General features: G+C 40.0%; 1 protein-coding gene across 1 annotated transcript in view; it reads left to right on the plus strand.

Annotated features, from left to right (window-relative positions):
* The first annotated feature begins 984 nt into the window (after positions 1-984).
* Positions 985-19,198, plus strand: part of COL25A1 (collagen type XXV alpha 1 chain) — a 306,323-nt gene continuing 288,109 nt past the window's right edge. The window contains exon 1 of the mRNA XM_029959490.1: positions 985-1,396. Coding sequence (XP_029815350.1) covers positions 985-1,396 — 412 coding nt within the window. The remainder of the gene's footprint in view (positions 1,397-19,198) is intronic.

The raw sequence follows: 19,198 nt of genomic DNA on the forward strand, positions 1-19,198 counted from the left end.
GCGAGGGGGGCGATTCCCGCCCCGCGCCTGAAAAAACCTCTCTGACAAGTGGGCAAACGCTAGGCAGAGCACCGCTGCTCCTCCGGGTAGGGCGGGGGAAGCCCGGTGGCCTCACCCCGCACCCAGCCCTGCTGCCGGCTTTTGGCTCCTCGCCACCTCCCCGCCCCTCCCGCCGCCGCCCCCGCTGCGGGGGTGAGTCGCGACCCGCTGCCGGGCGGGGTGCGGTGCGGACTGCGGTGCGCGCTGCCTCTCAGCCTTGAAAGTGTGTGAGCCCCTCGCGGGCTCTTCTACTTACCGCATTTTTTATATAATTTTTTTTGGTTATTTATTTTCTCGTACTTTTTTGCCATTATTTTTGTTGCCGTTGTTTGTAAACTAATTGCCTCTATGGGGGGCGGAGGGAAGGAAATCAAAGCTGCCGCAGCTGAAGGGTGTGCGAGCACGCTGGGGAAGAGCCGAGGAGCCGCAGGACGGGATGGCAGCGGGAAGCCCGGCGGCAGCGGGAAGCCCGGCCTGGGGAAGCCTGGCTGCGGCGGGGAGCGCTGCCCGCGGCGGGCCGGGCGCTCGGCTCGGCGGCTGGCCGCGCTCCTTCGGCGCTGGCCGCGGGGCCTCCTGCGTCTACCTGGGGGTGCGGACCAGGCGACCTTCCAGGCCAGGGTCGCGGCCATCAAGGCGCCGAGGGAGCTTCTCTGCCGCCGCCCCGCTCCCGCCGCTGCCTTGCTTTTCCCTGGAGCAGCTGAACGCGATGATGCAGGAGAAAGTGGAGCGGACTTCTTCGCCAGGTGTGCGCGGACGGGTGGCCGCTCTCGGGCGCCGGAACTGTGCGTGTGTCGGGGATGAGAGCTGTGTGCGCGGGCCGCGGGACGGCGGACAGAGCTCTCGGGGAGATGGCGGGGAAAGCGGCGAAGTGAAGCCCGCATCCCCTGGGGCGGCGGGGCCGGGGGAGAGGCGCCGGGGGCGCTCCGGGCTGCTGGAGCGGGCAGGATGGGGTGTCGCGGGGGACCCCTGCGTACGACACCGGCGCTTTGCTCATCTGTAACTTGCTGCCGTCCCCGCGATTTTGGACCGCGCGTGTCGAGAAGGCGAAAAGGCGGGGGCCACTTGCGGCGGCGGTGGGAGAGAGTCGGAGGTGTCGGGCTTGGTTTTGTTGTTGTCGGGGTGGTGAAGTCAGTGAGACACCTTAGGCCGAGTCCAAGCGGAGAAGCCATCGTTGGCTGCATAGCCTATGGAATAGCGGTACATCCCAGTTTGCGGCCGCGGTCGGGAGCGCTGGTTGTGGCGGAGCTTGCTCGCCGAGTGCCCTCATGTTGCTTCTCTCGCCCACAGAAATCCTACGAGCACTTGGCAAAAATACGAGTAGCTAGAGAAGCGGCTCCAGAGTGCAACTGCCCACCAGGTAACAGGCACAGCTTGGAATTCTCTCTCAGGCTTGTAACTCTGGGTTATTTGATGTCCCAGGTTTTTCGAATACATGTAAGTCAGATCCAGGGAATGCCTCTTCAATCAACAGCAGTTCCTTGGGGGGAAAAGCTGTAAAGCCCAGAATAATTTTTTTGCACCGTGGCACTGGATTGAAATTAGTGCTACTTAAAAAAACCCAGTTAGGCTGGATGGTGCCAAACAATAAAACTTATGAAGAAGTTATTGATCTACTTTAGCGAGTTGAACTATATTTTGTCTTAAATGGGGTAGTACTGAATCAAGGCATTGTGTGCTCAACTTGGGAAGTAGAACAAAAGTCCCTAGGAAAAATATTAAACTATTTATAACATGGATTGAAGTAGATGAAGAGTCTGTTGCAAGTTAACAGTAATATATATAAGAGCTTTTTCAGTCTCATTTTTCTGTAGTCTTGGTTGAAAGCAGTTTCCTTAGGAAGGAATTGCAGGTTTCTTACTGAGTGTTTAGAACTGTGTGTGTTTATGCAACCAGAGATGTTGCTTGACTTTGGAAATGGGCCCTCCTAATACAGCCATCAAGTGTTCATACATTCACACTGTAATGTTTCCTGTGTTTTTCGTGCTCCTTTTTGATAGACTGATAACCGGGAATGTTGTTTTAGATTTATAAACTTCTTCTAATATATACCAAAGCTCAACTAGCAGCTTAAAAATTAAGAAAATAATGCCAGTGTTTCACAGGGTGATGTAGGAATGCCAGCATCCCCTGTGTGATGAAGAACACTAGATGAAGAGTATGCTTTAAATATCCTGTCACTCTGTATGAAAAACAATCTCCTTTACAGGTGGAATATCAACTGTCAGCAGGACTTAAGCTGATTATGCTTGCCAGAAGGATGTGAGATAGTACTGTGCATATAATGAAGGAGCTCTTCAAGTTTAGGATTTAATTCCTGCCAAACTCATCAGTCTGAAAGGACTACTGAATCTCAGTATTAAAACTGCTTGCAGTGGTTGGTACAATATTTTGCTCATGATACAGCTGAGAATAGAGTATTTACTGGCTGGTATAGGAGTTACCATGGCTATCATGAAAAGGACAATATATATGACTTGGTGTGTTTTAAAAGGGTGCATAGAATTACTCTACTCTCAGCTAGTTTTGGTAAGGAACATTGGTTTCCTGCTGTACTATATATATTTTTTTTCCCTTTAAGGCTAACATAAGCAAACTGTGTTGACCTTATTTTTTCTGTTGTTTAACTGCAATAAATTACAAGATTCAAGTTTGTGCACTGAAAATGAGGGTTACTCATCATGTTGTTTGCAGAGATGTATTCTGTGAGCCAGAAATGTTGTTGAATTAGATGCTTAGCTCTTGCACTTCTCCTTCTTCCTTGTTTAAATCCATCTGTTATGATGTTTTCGCTTACTGTTTTCCTACTAGAAGTCAATATCTACTCTTTTATTGTTGATGTTAGGCACTGCTTTACTTCCCCACTACCACTAGAGCCCCACATTATACCAATTTTTATCTGACCTTTTTCCTTAAGAATTGTGTTTTATCAAATAGATAATGAGCAACAGAATATTTCTCACATGCATTGTAAAAGTCCTTGCTACATGAAAGTCAAAATAAAGTGATTTGGGAAACATTTTCAAGGGAGCAAGTTTCATAAGACCAGGAAAACATATGAATCATTATAAAATGAAAAAAATATAATACAGAGAGGAGGGATTAGAAATGTGATATGGAGCTTTTCACCTCTCAGTAGCTGTTTCAGTTTGGAAGCAAGTTTTGTAGTGACTGAAAGATGTTGCCATATGGTAGCCTCATTTTGCACAGCTTAAAATGAGTTGATGCTCTCATGCTTGTTGCCAGTGGACAGTTGTCTACCTCAAAATGGCATCGTCTTGGGAGCCTTGTCTGAGATCAAGGGCTGACTGGCACCACCACCTGAGTACAGTGCCTTCCTAAAGGCAGGCATAGGCAGAGCAGGAGGGGACAGGGTGAATAAATTGTTGTTTCTGCATTTTGTTCACTCTGTTGGAATTCCTTTTTTGACTGCACAGGATGGGCTTTTGTTTTCATCCTTAATGCTGCTATTACAGATTTGAACTACTGTGTTCAAAAAGGCATTTGGGTTAATAAAAAAAGTATCATGGAAACCCAGTGGTTTTTCTGTCACCTGCTATTTGCAAAGCCAAAGAGTACATTGCCTCTTTACTTCCCCACGTGGTTCTCTTTTGCTGCTTTATTCTGCTCAGCTTCTGCATTTCTTTCCTGGGTTTGTGCAATACATGTCTGTTGGAGATGAATTTGGAAGGCCTTGATGGTAGAGAAGTGATTTTTTTGAAAAGTCACAGTGCTATGAGAAGAGGTCGCTACCCGATGGCCACCAAGACAGTTTCCATCATCCTACTTTTTAAAGAAAAATGAAGATTGTTTAAAAGTAGGTTACATTGTTCTCTATCTAAAGAAGATAAGGAAATTCAATCTGCAGACAGGAGGGTGGGAATGTGGCCTCTGGTTAAGGATTAAAGTTTTGCAGCTGGTGTAGTTCTCATTAGCTTAAGATGTTCATCCCCTTTCGACTCTCCATGGTAGGAACCTGCACATTCAAAGGGAAGTGGGTTTGAATGGCTCAGATACCAATGGGAGCCAAATTCACAAGCTCGTAGCTTGCAGAGTGGTCCACATGCAGCTTCTTTTAATTCAACAGTAGCCTTGAGTTTTATCTGTAGTGACGAGTGATCACGTTTCTCATTAAAAACTTCATTTTCACTAAATAGGATTTTTCTAATTCTTGTTTTCTATTTTCTTATAAAAGAAACATGTTGTGAGGTGATGTTAGAGTTTTGATTTTAATGTTGCAGGACTAAAACCAGATACCGGAGATTTTGTAAATATTTAAAAAATTACAATAGCAGGCATTCTTTCTCTTCTTAAAGCAGAGTAATAAAGTTTGAAAAGTAAATTTGTGCTGACATTCCTCCTAAATTACCTCAGCTCTAATAAGAGTGCCAGCATAAATCTCATGCTTGAAACTGGTGCTGGAGTCACTGCTTGTAGTTGGCCCTCTGCACATGGGACTAGGGGGGCAAATTGAGTGGCTAAAATTATTTTAAGTGTAATAAGTTAATTATCCTTTGCTAGATGTATTTTTTATTGTAAACTAATGTTTCTCTACTGTAAAAGATGAACAGAAAACATAGGTGTGTAGGTGATTATTCCATACTTTAAATGGCTGTAGGAGCATAATCGGCCCTTATGAGGAACAGTCAAGCACCATGGTGGATACTTCTTACCAAGTGCCAAGAATTACACAGTTGTGGAAAGAGTAACTCTACAGAAAGCACAGGGATACTCCCCACTCAGTAGAGTTTTAAGAATTTTTTTTAATTGTAGGTTCTTCAGATTTTCCTCTTTCCAACCTCATTCACGTGTATACCTAGGATGTAGACTTCAACAGAAATGAACATATGCTTGCATGTTTTAGTGATCTGATCTTTTATATGTATTGTAAGGGTCAAGTTCTGACACTTGTGGTCATGGGCCATGATGTCTCATTGTGTAAGTGGTCCTCAGAGCCTGCTCTTGGAGTCAGATAATGTTGGCAGGAGTCAAATCTATTAGTACAAGAAGTTCAGGCTTGGTCAGCAGGAAGGCTGTCAGGTGATTACATACAGTTCTGCGTGTCCCTTTTGGCCAGTGGCCAGTTTTAGGAAGCAATTACGTTTCTTTTTCGTCTTCCCTTTTGAGGAAGACCTTTATAATTAATTTATTTTTTTAAAGAACTGAGTTTTTAAAATTCTGCATTAACAAAGTATAAGTTACATAAGAGATGTCTTTTAACTCTTAACTATACAAGACACTGTGTACATATTTTCACTATAGCTTGCACGTAAATTTATGGGGTTTGTAGGCTTTGAGGTTTGCTTTAGGTTTTTTTTTTCCTTCCCAAAACATTAGCTGAATTTCAGTGCTGGGTACCTGTCAAGGTTGACCACAAATTTGCTTTTGTTTTTCATTAGTGCCACAGGTAACGTTTCTTCCTTTGTTCTTTCTCTTGTATTTTTCCCTTCAAGAAATGTGTATTTTTCTTGTGACTTCAGTGCCTTCCCAGACCCCTTCCCCTTCTGTGGCTTCAAGCCCTTTCCAGGCACAACCACTGTCATCATTCTTTCTTAGCCAGCTATTTTGTGCTGTTTTTGTAATCGTGTCATCTTGATTCTCTTGTTCCAGTCTTAAAGAGCTTTATGGTTTGGCATTTGAAGTACCTCCTATTTCACTATGCAGTTTGCTGCCATCAGGTTATAAAGCTTGTTTCAGTGTAGTTGTGTGCATACAAACCTGTTCATTCAGCAGATAAAATGCCATAAGCCAGGATTTTTTTGGGGGAATATAGAATACTAGTTGGTCTTATTCTGGTTATAGTAGTTTTAGTGGGAAAACTGTGTTCTACAACTACAGTTCTTCAGTAAGATGATGAATCTGCTATATGTATTTTGATAGCAACATGGAGGGCAAAAGTCAGTGTATTAGCATCACAGTACTATTTTTGTCATCTTAAGCATCTAATGTTTGTTTTGACATGCAATGGAAGTACAATTTAGGCACTCTTTCTTATTTCCATGTGTTCCATAGGGACTGTTCCCTGGAGCATTTCAATTAGTGAGGCTGAAAGAATGGAGGAGAAATCAATTTTGGGGATTAAAAGAATCCTGAAGTAGGTATGAGCAGGTATTACTTTTTAAATTTTTTTTAATTATGCTTACAGTGAAGCAGTTCTGTAAAGACTGAAGAGGCAAAGAAAAGAGAAGCTGACTTAAGTGTTTACCAGTAGTGAGACCCAAAAGAAATTGCAGATAGATATAGAATGTATCCAAAGTGGTTTATTCCTGTTACTTAAAATTTCAGAGTGTGCTATCTGAACCTAGCTCCCAGCACTACTTATTTCTGCCATGTCCATATCATCTATTTGCTGAATGCAGTTCTCAGCTCTAATTTTGTAATTTTTCTGACAGGTCTCTGAGTTCTCCTTTCATACCTTCATTGGCTTGATATTTTTCAGTTCCTAAATCAAGATGTTTATTGATGTGCAGCAGCATGCAACCTTCTGGGTAGTCTGTTGTCTTGTTTGGATGACTGATTAAAGATACTGTTTTGTCCTCACAAAATAGCTAAATATATTTTATTGGCTAAGATATGACCTTTTAATTCCCTTCCCTCGGGGTAAGGAGGTAGGGTGTGCAGCATGATGAATGAAACATAAAGGGGCTCAAAAGAGATCTGATTGACAGCAGACTGCACCAGATTTCTGTCTTTTGTTATATTATTGATTTTAGCAGTGATCAACCTTGTAGCAAAGGTTGATTTGACTGCAAAAGTGTTAACAAAAGGTTTTTCTAAGTCTTGAGTTGAATAAATTTTAACTTGGCAGTTTTTGTCAACCAAGGCATATTAAAATGAAGGTTTGATTATCTGCATTAACTGTTCTTATATTATGTGAGATTAATATTATAGATGTTCTTATACTTCCTTGTATGTGACAGTGGTCCATCTCAAACTGCTGAAGTGTCAAAGCAGTTCAAGTACTGTGAGTGTTGCAGTGGGAGAAGTGGCCATTAAGCCCACTTTTGGAACAATACTTCTAGTGTGTGTTGTTGCTTTTTTTTTTTTCTTTTTCTTGTTCTTGTTTTCTTTCTTAAATTGTGAAATGTATACATGTTTCCTTAAAGATTTTTTTAAAGGTTATATAGCTGAGTTCTGTTTAGCAATGCTTCACTCCCTGTCCCTTTCCTTAAAGGTTAGTGGGTTCTTGGGAATGTAAGAACAGCAATGATATACCTGTATTACAGCAGGTAATCTTTGTCACTCTTTCTCACTCCTTTCTAAATTTACTGGCTGCAGCTTACCTGTCTATTTTGTCTATACTTAGCACAGGAAATATCAGCTAAATTTGAAAACAGCATGACTGTCAGAAGCTGTTTTTATAGGGCTTTTTAGGTTACCAGATAAAATGTATAATTAATATGTTCAAGTTACGAACCCTGTGAAACCATTCATCTTACTTTATTGTACACAGAACTTGAGCCATGTTGCAAACTGCAGCCTCTTCAGAAAGGCTAGTCTACACAGAGCACCTTTCCCCTGCATTCAGTTGATTTCCTAAGTTAGCCACAAAAAAGGAAATCTGATGGCTTACTTAGGTCTATTAATAAGAAATAAGAAGGCATAGAATACTACAGGCAGGAAGAAACGTTTTTGACTCTATACAATTAAAGCTACAGGGTGTAGTTACATATCTGATACACACACTAGTGAACACGATGCTGCAGGTTTGGTTTTTGGACGCTTGTGGACTATCCTGTTTTTACAGGTTAGACTTAAAGTAGAGCGGCACCTGCTTACATTCATCTGCTTGGGTCTTTTAATGAGATTAAGTTCAGCAGAAGCAGCTGTTTGTGAGAGATTAATAAAAATAAATGTTAAGACAAATTTTCAGAACAGAACGCCCAACTTGAAAGTGCAAGATTGGTATATACTTTTCATGTAAATACAGCTTATTTTTTTGCCTCTATAGACTTGAACAGCCTTAGAAATGATGGTCAGGTTGATACTCCAGGAAATCATCTTATGCATGCTGAAGCAAATGTATCTAGGCCATCATTGTCCAGTATTTCCTTCCATGCGGTTCACAGCTGCAGTGTCTAGTCATTCGGCTCAATAAATTGTTTGATCTGCCTTAATTTTTTGATTAAGTGCTGCAGCCAAATAGTCTCCTCAGTTAAAAATGTTCTACTCTGTAAATAGGTAAACACATAGTGCAAGAAACTGTTAGTGCATAGATGTGCCTAAGTTAAAATAATCTACTGTTGAAATGTTTCCATAAGTTGCCTAGTTTTTAGCAGACAGGCTACAATTTCCTTATTTGTGAAGCAAACCACTTGTCCCATCCATCGTGTTAACGAAGAAAACCGGATCATTGTGCTCTCCTTAAAACAGATTTTAAAATATGCTGAGGGACAAGTTTTATCTGTGATGCACACTATAAAAGTTATCCTGTCTGCTCTATCCTATCTGTCTGTTTGGTTTTTTTTTTTTTGTTGTTTGTTTGTTTTTTTTTTGGGTGGGAGTTGTACTAAAATTATTTCTCATTTATATATGCAAATGTATGCTCATAGAAGCAGGCGTTTACATGTAGCTGTAAATATTGCATGCATGTTTGTAGAGAATTGTTTTTTATTGTGCTTGGAAAGCTTTGAAACAGATGATGATGACGATGATGCCTAGAGCGCTTTTTGAAGAAATATGAAGTTAGTATATACCTTTGTAAATCTTTTTACTGGATTAAAAATATATGTTCTTATAATTATCAAAGATATGATGATGGCCACTTGTAGGGCAAAGAAACAATAAATGGAGTGAAGAAAGAGTGTAATAACAGACCTGATAAAACTGAGATGTTACTTTTTATGTTAGAATGTTCTGAAAATTAATATAGTGATTTCAGAGACTTGCTTAGGCATGCTCAACCAAGAAGCAATGAAGCTTTTAAGCAGTAGTATTTTGTCCTATGCTGTCTTAAAAATTGATCAGGAAGTTGACAAATGTGAAGAAAGTAGGGTGTTTTCATGAGGAAATAAATGAGGGTCTATTAAAATCAGTGCTTTTAGTTTATCTGTGTTAGGCATTAGAATTATCATCTTAGTTTTGTTTGTTCATGAATATCATCTTGCAGTTATTGTATTGGGCAAGTATATGAGAAGATTTCTTGAATGATTTGTGTATTTTTTTTGGGTGCTTAGGAGTTTAAAGTTGGCGTTTTAGGAAAATGATTTACAGGATTTTTTCATAGATTTTTACCTTTGCTGATGTATCTTGTTTGGGCTTACAATGGAGAGTGGATCACAGATTAACAGGTCCTTTGGGAGGTTGAAAAGGAGACTGTACATGGAATAATGATGGACATAAGTCTCTCTAAGTAGCTTCCCCTCCTCTTCTGTGACTCTTCCACAAGCTCAGCTGAGGAAATGTTGAGGAGAAGGGTATCAAATGATCTTTCTCTTTGATCCTTCGTCCTCTTTTTAATGCAATACATCGGACTGTATAACATAGCAGTATGATGATTTTGATAGTTTGTCACACTCTCCCCTATCTTGGACAGACAATAGGCTGCCTGCCAAGTCATGGTGACATATCATAGAACATAGCTCACTGTAGCAAGAAAAACCTGCATAAAGCCAGGTGGCTGATCCACTGCTTTCCGCTGACTGAAGTAATGGGCTTGTGGAAGGTACTACTTCAGTCCATTGATACCTGGATACTTCCTCTGATCAACAAAGATTTGGGGGAGGGAAGTGTTTTATTTTCTCTCCTTTTTTTTTTTTTAAAGCAGAATGAAATAGCTCATGAACTTGGCTCTTCCTACCCTTTTAAATAATTTTATTATTCTTTGGAGTAAGGGACTGTAGAGTAAGAGCTGCAAATATCATGTAAGGAAGACTGTTGAGAATAAGTAGTTTTAAGACCTTTGCTGTTCTGCTGTTTGCAGTTTATGCCATCTTAAGACCCTCCCCCAGCTTATTTTATTTCCTATTTGAGGATTTTCAATATTCCTTCTCTGAATATAATAGCACAGAAAAAAGTCATACCACAAGTATATGTTAGAGGTTTAGATTATGAATTAGGTTTCTTTGATAAGCATAATCTCATTCTCAGTACACTGCGGTTAAGGTTATGCTGGAAAACTACTATTTATAAGATCTTTTCTAAAATTGTGGAGGGAAGAGGGGTGTGTGTTTGTGTGTCGTTGAGAAACACAGAAGAAATTTTGAAACCAGGCAAATATATTGAAAATTGGAGACCAAAATTTCTTATCAGAGGTGTGGCTGCTGTTGCAGCAGTGACAGATTTGTCAGATTTGTATGCATATCTGAAAGCAGAACAACATCCTGTAACTTGAAGGACACTAAATAAACTCTCTGGAAAGATATTTATGTGGTTAAGGTAGAGTTGTAAGAGGAAGAACATAGCTGGCTATGGACTAAAGCCTTGCTTGTGCTGGTAGTACTAGTTGTGTTGCTAGGAAATGATGTAAGGTTTCTTATATATCAGTGCTTCAGCTGGATGACAGTAGGGTCTTCACAGAGGACTGCTGTGCTGAAAGTCAGAGTGTATACATCTTAAGTTGAGGAGGTATTTCCTTTAGCTGGCATCTCTAATAACTCTTAATAATATGAGAACCAGCTGCTTGAAGGCACTTCTCTTCCTCCCCACCCTGTGCCTTACTCTCTGAGTAAGCTCCTGTTCCGATTCTCTTGATCTTCTTAGAGGAAGTCTTGATACCTGAGCATAGGGATATGGCTGCAGGGGATTAAAAGGATAAACTCCATAGCCTGTGTAATAATATTCTCTTCTCCAGTCACAGAGTTTGCATCCACATGATGCCCAATGGCATCGCTAATACTGTCCAGTGTTGGCTGGAGACTCTCTGTACTGTCAGCTCTTCTGGAGCTTTTTATCAAACACTCCTTTAATGTTTTCAGCACCACTCCTATTCTACTGGTTACTGGCAGTTGAAGGAAGGCACATGTTGAGTACTGTCACTTCAGCTTGACATAGAGGTGATTGGTGTACTATTGGTTTCATACCCTTCACCTTTCAGACAGGATAGCCTTCTCAAACTTCAGTAAAAATGCTTTCTAACTCCTAATTTGGTCCTTATACCAGGAGATGTGCTCTGTGCACACAGACTCAAGTGTAGACCAAAGTGGCGTCACTGTTAAGGTGGTCCTTATGGCAGTGTGAGCTTGAACTCTGCTTTTATTTGTTCTCTGTCCTGGTGGATGGTTGGTACTGGTTTGTGTGAGCTAGTAATATGCAGGTCGGGGAATGGCTTTAGTTGCCACTTAAAATGCAGTGGTATCAGAGAAATGGATCATGATGTTTGCTGTAGCTGTCTATGTGTGTTTATGAAGAAGTCACAGTTCAGCAAGGATCATCTTGAATACCTTTCCCAAGTGGTTCCTGTGAGTAGGCATGCAGAATACTGATGAACCAGAGAGGCTGAAAGATGCAGTGGTATGGCATCAGTTTAAAATGAACCAGTGCTTCAACCATTGTCAATACTTACTTAGAGTTGGTGTCTTTGTAATGATGACAACCATGTTTGTAGAAGGCTGGAAAGGTTTCTCTATGTGAAGATGAAGTGTTTTTCCAGTGCAGCAAGCATGTAAGTGCACTGTATTTCTTTAGTGTAGGGAGACTAAGATTAGTAAAGAGAGATTAGTAGTTAAACTTGACAGTTGTGGATTTCACTTTAGGACAGCTTTTCACAATTTCTTAGTTTGAAATCTGGGCTCAGCCATGTCCTAATGTGTGATAGGAGGACTTTCTTTTAACATATTCAATTAAGAGGCTGCACATAAGCTGTTAGAGTGGCCAGTTAAAATAAGTATGAGTCTTGAAAACAGAACCACCAGCAATAAGGGAGAAACAGAGCAACACTGAAATCCTCACTTTTTTTTTTTCATCTCTTAAAATTGATTTGCTGCTACAAGGTGGTATTTCAATGTATTCGAAACAAGTCCAGTCCATTTTAGGATAATAAGGAGAAACTAATCTGTTTTCAATGTGTATTATAACAACTGGAACGCTCTGGGAACGTTCTGGAAAAAAGCTCTCTCGAAGTAAGTTTAAAGGAATGTACCTTAGAGGAAATAATGTGCTTAATGAATTACAGCAGGGGCAACTAAGTAACAGTTCTGTATTGTGACTGTATTCCATTACAGCACTGTAAAGGTGGGACAGAATGTCTTCATATTTGAGTTCTTGCATCTGTAAAAGAGAATGGATGTTAGGACACTAACCAAAGTTTACAAAAGACAAGGTATTCATAATTTTGCCTAAAGTTACTGTCTTGAGGAGCAGAACTTTGTTTCTCTCCAATACATTCCTTGCCTCTGCCTTCTGATTTTGGTGATCGGCTCTTTGTCCTCCATTTTGATCCATACTAGAGGACATATTCAGCCGGAATCAATATGTGTGATCATAATTGCAAAAACGTAAACTTGCAATTATAGAAACCTTTGGGGAACTTCTTTAAAGTATGTTTTAGTTTTAAAAAAAATCCCTGAAGATTCTTCTTAATTGCACAGGTGGGCAGTATCAGCTCTAATCACCCATAGATAGAAGTAGCCACTTCTGCCACCATGATTTGGGATATCTGAACATTATTTTACTTTTAAATGAAGGTATGTGAAAGGAACTTTTAACTGGAACTCTGACTAACAATAATCAGACCTGATACAAGCATATATATTACTTCAGGCACATTAATAATCCTGGGTATTTTAACTGAAATCAGTAGTTACTCTGGAATCTGAGAGCTAAGTGTGACTTCAGTGTTGGTTTTTTCCTACTTTTTTTTTTCCCTTTGGGTCCTTGTGCGTGCCTGTTTGTATGTGCAGCCATTACCATCTACTTTAGCTTTGATATATAGTTCTCTTCCATCATACAAACGCTATTTTTTATCTATTTACCATTCAACTTATTGTTTATTCTTTCCAGTCTTTGAGCAAGAACATTATGTCTTTATCTTTTTCTAGGAATACAGAACTAGTTTTGTAATATACTGTAAGAGTTTTGGCTGTACTTGGGGACAGTCTGAACAGTAAAAATTACTAAATGTATTTATCTTCATGGAGAAGTTACATACACTTGCATGTTGATTCATAGTTTGCAGACCAATGAGTATTTTTCTGAGGACTGTTGATTCTTTAGAAGTGATTAGATAAGACTACTAAAAATCTTACGGAAGTGTTCAGAACATCAGTTCCGAGGGATAGGGAAAAAAAATACACAGCTGGACCTTCATCTTAATTTCCTTACCAACATGACCAAAGTCTGCATATGCACGTGTGTTTCTACTCAAATAGATTTTCATACTCGGACAAGAGGTGATCCCTCAGTTCAAGTCAGTCTGTTCTTTTAACTCTGTGAACTAGGTCTCCCATTCTCCACTTTGCTGAGGCTGTGCTTAAAAAGTCATTATTTGCTTAACCCAAATGTTCCCTTTCTTTTCATCAAGCTGAACAATTTCGGTGACAGCAGCAGCTTCTGGTAAGTCTTGCCCTTGAGACCTTTCATTGTTCTGGTCAGCCTCCTCAGGACACTCGAATAGTCTGATGTCCTTCTGCTAAGGTGCACCAAACTGCACACAGTCCTCAAGGTGAGGCCCCACCAGTGCAGTGTTCAGTGGGACAGTTGTCTCCCTCATTTGGCTGGCGATGCTGTGCTTGGTGCACCCCAGGTTACTGTTGGCCCTTTTGGCAGCCAGGACTCACTGTTGACTTGTATTCTAATTGCCTTCTCTCTGGCCTCTTGTGCCCCAGTTTGCATGTATAACCAGAATTACGTTGTCCCAGGTGGAGAATCTCACACTTGCTCTTGATAAATTTTCATCTCTCTAGTCCATCCAGATGTCTCTGTAAGGCCTCTCTGCCCTCGACAGAGTCCACATCTCCTCTTTGTTTAGTATCACCAGCAAACTTAATGTACATTTGATTCCTGCATACAGATAATTTGTAAAAACATCAAAGAACACTGGCCCTAAAATTAAACCCTGAGAAACCTCTCTGGTGACCGACCATTGACTGATGTGACCCCATTTACTAAAACTCTTGACGGACTCATCAGCCAATTGCTCACACAGTGTATTATGGACTTGTTTCTCTATATGCTGAAAATTTTGTCCAGAAGGACAAGTGAGAGACAGTATCAAAACCTTTGTTAGAATCCCAAACCACCGCATCTCCTGGGTTCCTTTGGTTAATTACATGGGTGACCTTGTCATAAAATAAAATTAAGTTGGTTTATCAGTACTTTCCCTCATGAACTTGTGCTGTCTGTGACCAGTGACTGCATTGTCTTACATGTTTTTTCAATAACTCTCAGAATAACCCTCTCCGTGATTTTATTGGGCACTGAAATAAGACTGACAGGCCTGTCATTACCAGGGTCTTCCTTACAATCACTCTTGAATATTGGGACAATATATGCCAACTTCAGTCAACTGGGACTTCTCCAGACTCCCAAGACTGTTGGAAAATAATGGAGAGAAGTTCCACAATGATATCAGCCAGCTCTTGGAACACCTTGGGAGGAATTCCATCAGGCACCATAGATTTATAAGCATCCAATTGAAGCAGCAAGCATCAAACAAGTTCAGATGGCTGGGAGTTTATTCACCCCCCAGCTATGATTTTCCTGCTTGGAAACTGGGACTCCAGAGATTATCATCATTAGTGTTGAAGGCAGAGGTGAAGGCAGCATTATACATGTCCACTTTGTCTATATCCCTATTTGTGAGGTGACTGACCTCATCAAGTAATGGACCAATGCTATCTCTGATCCTACTTTTGCTGTAAACATATTTTAAAAGCATATTTTTAAAAAGTCCTTTTTGTCCCTCACAGTGCTGGCCAACCTGAATGCTAGTCAAGCTTTGGCTGCAACAGTTTTCTCCCTACACTGGCGTGCAGCACCTCGGTAGTCCTCCCGTATTGCTTGTAGTTGTTTCCGATGTCCATACACTTCCCTTCTAGAAAAAGATCTGTGCTGAGCCAAACTGCTGAAGTTGTCTTCAGTGTACTTCAGGAGTGTGGTAGCAGAGGGGAGAATACCTCAGCCTGTGTTATTAAAGAAATATCCGTAGTCAGAAGAAAATCTAGTTGTCAGAGACTGAGATAAGTAAGGAGGAATACACCATAGTAGAGAGGTGCCTGGTTTGTTCTTAGAGTTAATGAAGAGGAATTAAGAACTGACACAGTCCTAAGAGGAAGAATAGTCAAAGAATCTTCTAACACTTTTCCATAGAGCTTTTCTCTGCAGCATCTGGGAAAGGTTAGTTTAGGGTGGATTTTGGTATTCTAGGGGTTATCTCAGTACTTATTGCTCTCTCAGTCTGAGCAATGGATGACAACAGGATATGTTGAAGTGTGAACTGATGAAAGGGCTCTTCAAAGCTTAGCAAATGGAGTCATGTCAAGAAGGAATAAGGAGTAATACGTCTGTGGGGTGTCATGTCTGAAGCACATCTAAGATGTATACTCATCTAAGATATCTGGATTTAGTGGTTTAAAGGACAGATGAGCTGGAGACTTCAACAGTGGCACAAGGTGGGGTAAGTGTCCCTTTTTTCTGGGGTGTCTCCTAGATGATGCATATAGGCAAGTAGTCACTGCACATCCTCAGCTTCTGAAAAACAGTGAGCAGGGAAAATGCACAGCCTGCATGTTGTCCTTCTGACAGAGGGTGTTACCATGCTATGTGGTGCTGACAAGGGATTTATAGAAAGATGAAGTGGGAACTAGCAGTAAGTTACTCTCTAAGCAAGGCACTTACTGTAACTCTTCCAATTCTACATTACTCTCTTCTGGTCTGACAGTAAGACTACACAAGCAGAAGCATGAAAATAGTTCATGTGCTGGCTTCCTCTGTGTTGAAAGCAGTGTTCCTTGAAACCCAGAGGAACTGTCACACTCTGTGTGCTATTTATTGGAACATGTTAAATTGTCAAGACCGATGGTCTTTAGAGAAGTTGATGTTGGGATCCTAAAGGTGTATGGGTGGACTTGAATGATTTCAAAAGCTGTTATTATCCCTCCTTGTTTGATCATGTTGCTGTGAGTGCTTTCTCTCTCTTTCATTTCCTGCTTGTGTAGAGCAGGAAGGACAACAACTAGGGCCTGAACTCTGATCCCTCCTGTAGATTGGCATTGTACTGGAAGCAAACTGTAATTATAGTACCAGATTTTTTTTTCCCCAGAAATGCAGTTTATATGTTTGGCTTAGTTATCTGGTGATCACATATTGCCATAACGTGTGTTTGTCTTTTAAAGTGTGGGACTTGACAGAAAAAGAGTGGTGGATGCAATATTATTATATTGTTATTAATCGTACTTTGAGATGAACTGGAATTGTTTAACTTAGTTACTAATAACAGCACTTGGATAGGGACTAATGCAAGCAAAATTTTTCTTACTTTTTTGGAAAATTCCTGCAAGTTCTAAAGAACATTAGCTCTCAGATGAAGACAGCTTTCCCCTCAAATTGCCATCTCCAGCAACACTGTTTAAAGAACACTGAAGGCAATCAGAGAGAGAATGTTTGGGCATCTGAGAGAAAGATGACAAAGAGGGGTACTCATAGCTTTGTATTGAATTGTGTTCAGACACACATCTTTTTTTAGTCTGTGATTCATCAGCTCAGTCTAAACCCTATGAAGCTGCTGAGTAAAGTGGGTCAGGCATGACTTTTGGTGACAGGTAGCCATCAGTTTAAAGTCTGCAAGGAATCTATAGTGATATGTAAGGAGAGGTTCATGGAGGTCCTTTACATGGCAAATGAACAGGTGGCTTTCTCCACTAGAGATCCTATGTAATACACGGTAACAGCAGCCCTTGACTCCACACCAAGTGAGACTGCATGGCTGCTTCATGATGGGAGCACATGCTTTTCGTAGGCACAGCAAGGGGACATTTACTTGTTGCTACTTTCCTTTTAGCTGCTTTGTTGAGAGAATAAGACTGCTCTTTTGTGAAATAAAATAGACTTTTTAATAAAACAACAGCTTCATAAAGGATGATGTATAAATATATATCTTCTAAATAACCGACCTGTTTTCTTTCTGAAATGCAGTCAGAAGGAAGGCTAGAACCAGTAGTTCCAAATCCCAGATGTTTGTGTTTTGATAAAATACAATTATTTTTTTAATTGTGCTGTCAAATGATTGAACTGAGTAAAATGACATTTTTTTTCCACAGAGGAAGTTAATTACATACTCTTTCATTAGCAAAGAAGGTACATAAATTAATTTTCCTAAACATGCTGCAAAATACAACTACTAATGTGCTGATCAGCAGCTGGCAGCTCATGTTTATTTGCATTCATTGACTATACTGCTTTTTACCTTTCAGTTAATTTTCAGTTGAGTACTAAATATGGTCTTTCCAGAGTCTAAAAATGCTTCTTGGTTTAACTATGGGGAGAAAGAATTGATTCCTTACTCTGCTGTCAGCTAAGAGCAGTTACAGAAAAATGAGGTGGAAGTCAGTAGTATTTTTATGCCTACATGACATACAAGTTAGTATGATTTTTTTCTTTTTATTTTCCACAAGTGGAACATCTCTTATTGGGGTCAGTCACAATATTTTCTAGTGATAATACGTTAATATTGCTTTTATTTGCCCACTCGCTGTGTGCATCGGGAGTACGAGTAAATACAAATCCTGCTGGTCTACTTGGTTGCCAGCAGCTGAACACATTTAATGGACATAATGATTAAAAATTTTTCCCAAAAGATGAACTGTTGAATCAAAGTGTACTTAGGAGTGTTTTTAGCAATAAGTTCTCTTTCTAGACTGTTCTCTTATTTAGTATATTTTTCAGTGATTACTGTTCAAAAACTTGGAAATTTGGTGAGGATATATGATAGTGTATTATAGATAATCCATTTTTTTTCTTAAAAATATCACTGAATAGACAATCAATGGAAATTTTTTTTAAACAGAAGAACTAGCAAAAATCTTATACCTTTGGAACTCATACAACTCTTGTAAAAAATTTGGAACTTGAAAAATCTTACAACCTTATTTCCTAAGAAAGGTGATGGAAAACCACAGAAAATTTGTCTGTGAACAAATACCTCTCTTGATTTTTATGAAGTGAAACTTTAAGAAAAGCCCAAACAAACCAAACCTGAGAAACCCCCTGCTTTTACTAGAAAGATTTTCATTAAAAATTTGATAAATGTCTGAATGAAATAGGAGATTGGCTATAGGCAAAAAAAGTGTCCCTCTGTGCTGTACAGCATTACTAGATGCTTGTGGTCTTACAGGATGTCAAGGGAGTGGAGGCATAGAATTAATATGGAATCCAAAGTGATTTTTCTCTGGAGACCTGGTCTCTTATTATTTGATTTGGTAGAAATATTTTAATTTGACTTCAGTGAGACCTTGATAAAGTTTCAGTATTTCATATGATGAAATAATTTACAGGATTCTTGAAATATACTGCAGTCATTGAAAAATGTTGGCCTTTATTTATTGGTGGTGTCTTTTTCGTTTTTGTTGTTGGATGGATGCATGTAGATGTGCAGGAATTATCTTACTGATGAATCCAGCATTACGGCTTTATGTATTTCATGGCTGGTGACAGAGTACTACTCATACTGAAATACTTTATTTTCAAGGGTTGTAAATCTGTTTTGCACAGTATACAAGATCTGGGTTGTTACTGGGCTTGTTTTTGAGTACATTGCACTTACTCAAAACCCCTTATACTGTTACTACAATATTTACCAGCTTAAAATAGCTCAGTGCCTTGTTCTTCCTGGTGTACCTGTGGTACTCTAGGACTAGTACACTACTTGGATTGATCTAAATTTTGAATTTGAAACTGTATTTGTTTAAGCCAATTATAGTTCAGATATATGGGAAAAAAGCGACTTTGAAAAAGTGAATTCTATGGCTTCCATACATGTGTCTTGTTTGCAGATGAGAGGGTTTTTTTTCTTTCTATTTGGCAGCGCTGCAGCTCATGCTAACAAGTGAAAAACAAAGCTATATTCACTGTAGTTCCCTTCTCCCTGCCTCCCACACCAGGAATCACTTTCAATAATAACACTTTTGAAGTAGTGCTTCTGATGAAACAGGAGGCAGAACAAGCCATTTGCACTTCTGCTGTTTATTTGGATTCTAGGGGGATTCTTCTTTGGGTGTAGAGATGGCTG

The sequence above is a fragment of the Manacus vitellinus genome, unplaced genomic scaffold (assembly GCF_001715985.3).
Source record: "Manacus vitellinus isolate BGI_N305 unplaced genomic scaffold, ASM171598v3 scaffold_0_pilon, whole genome shotgun sequence".
Classification (NCBI taxonomy): domain Eukaryota; kingdom Metazoa; phylum Chordata; class Aves; order Passeriformes; family Pipridae; genus Manacus; species Manacus vitellinus.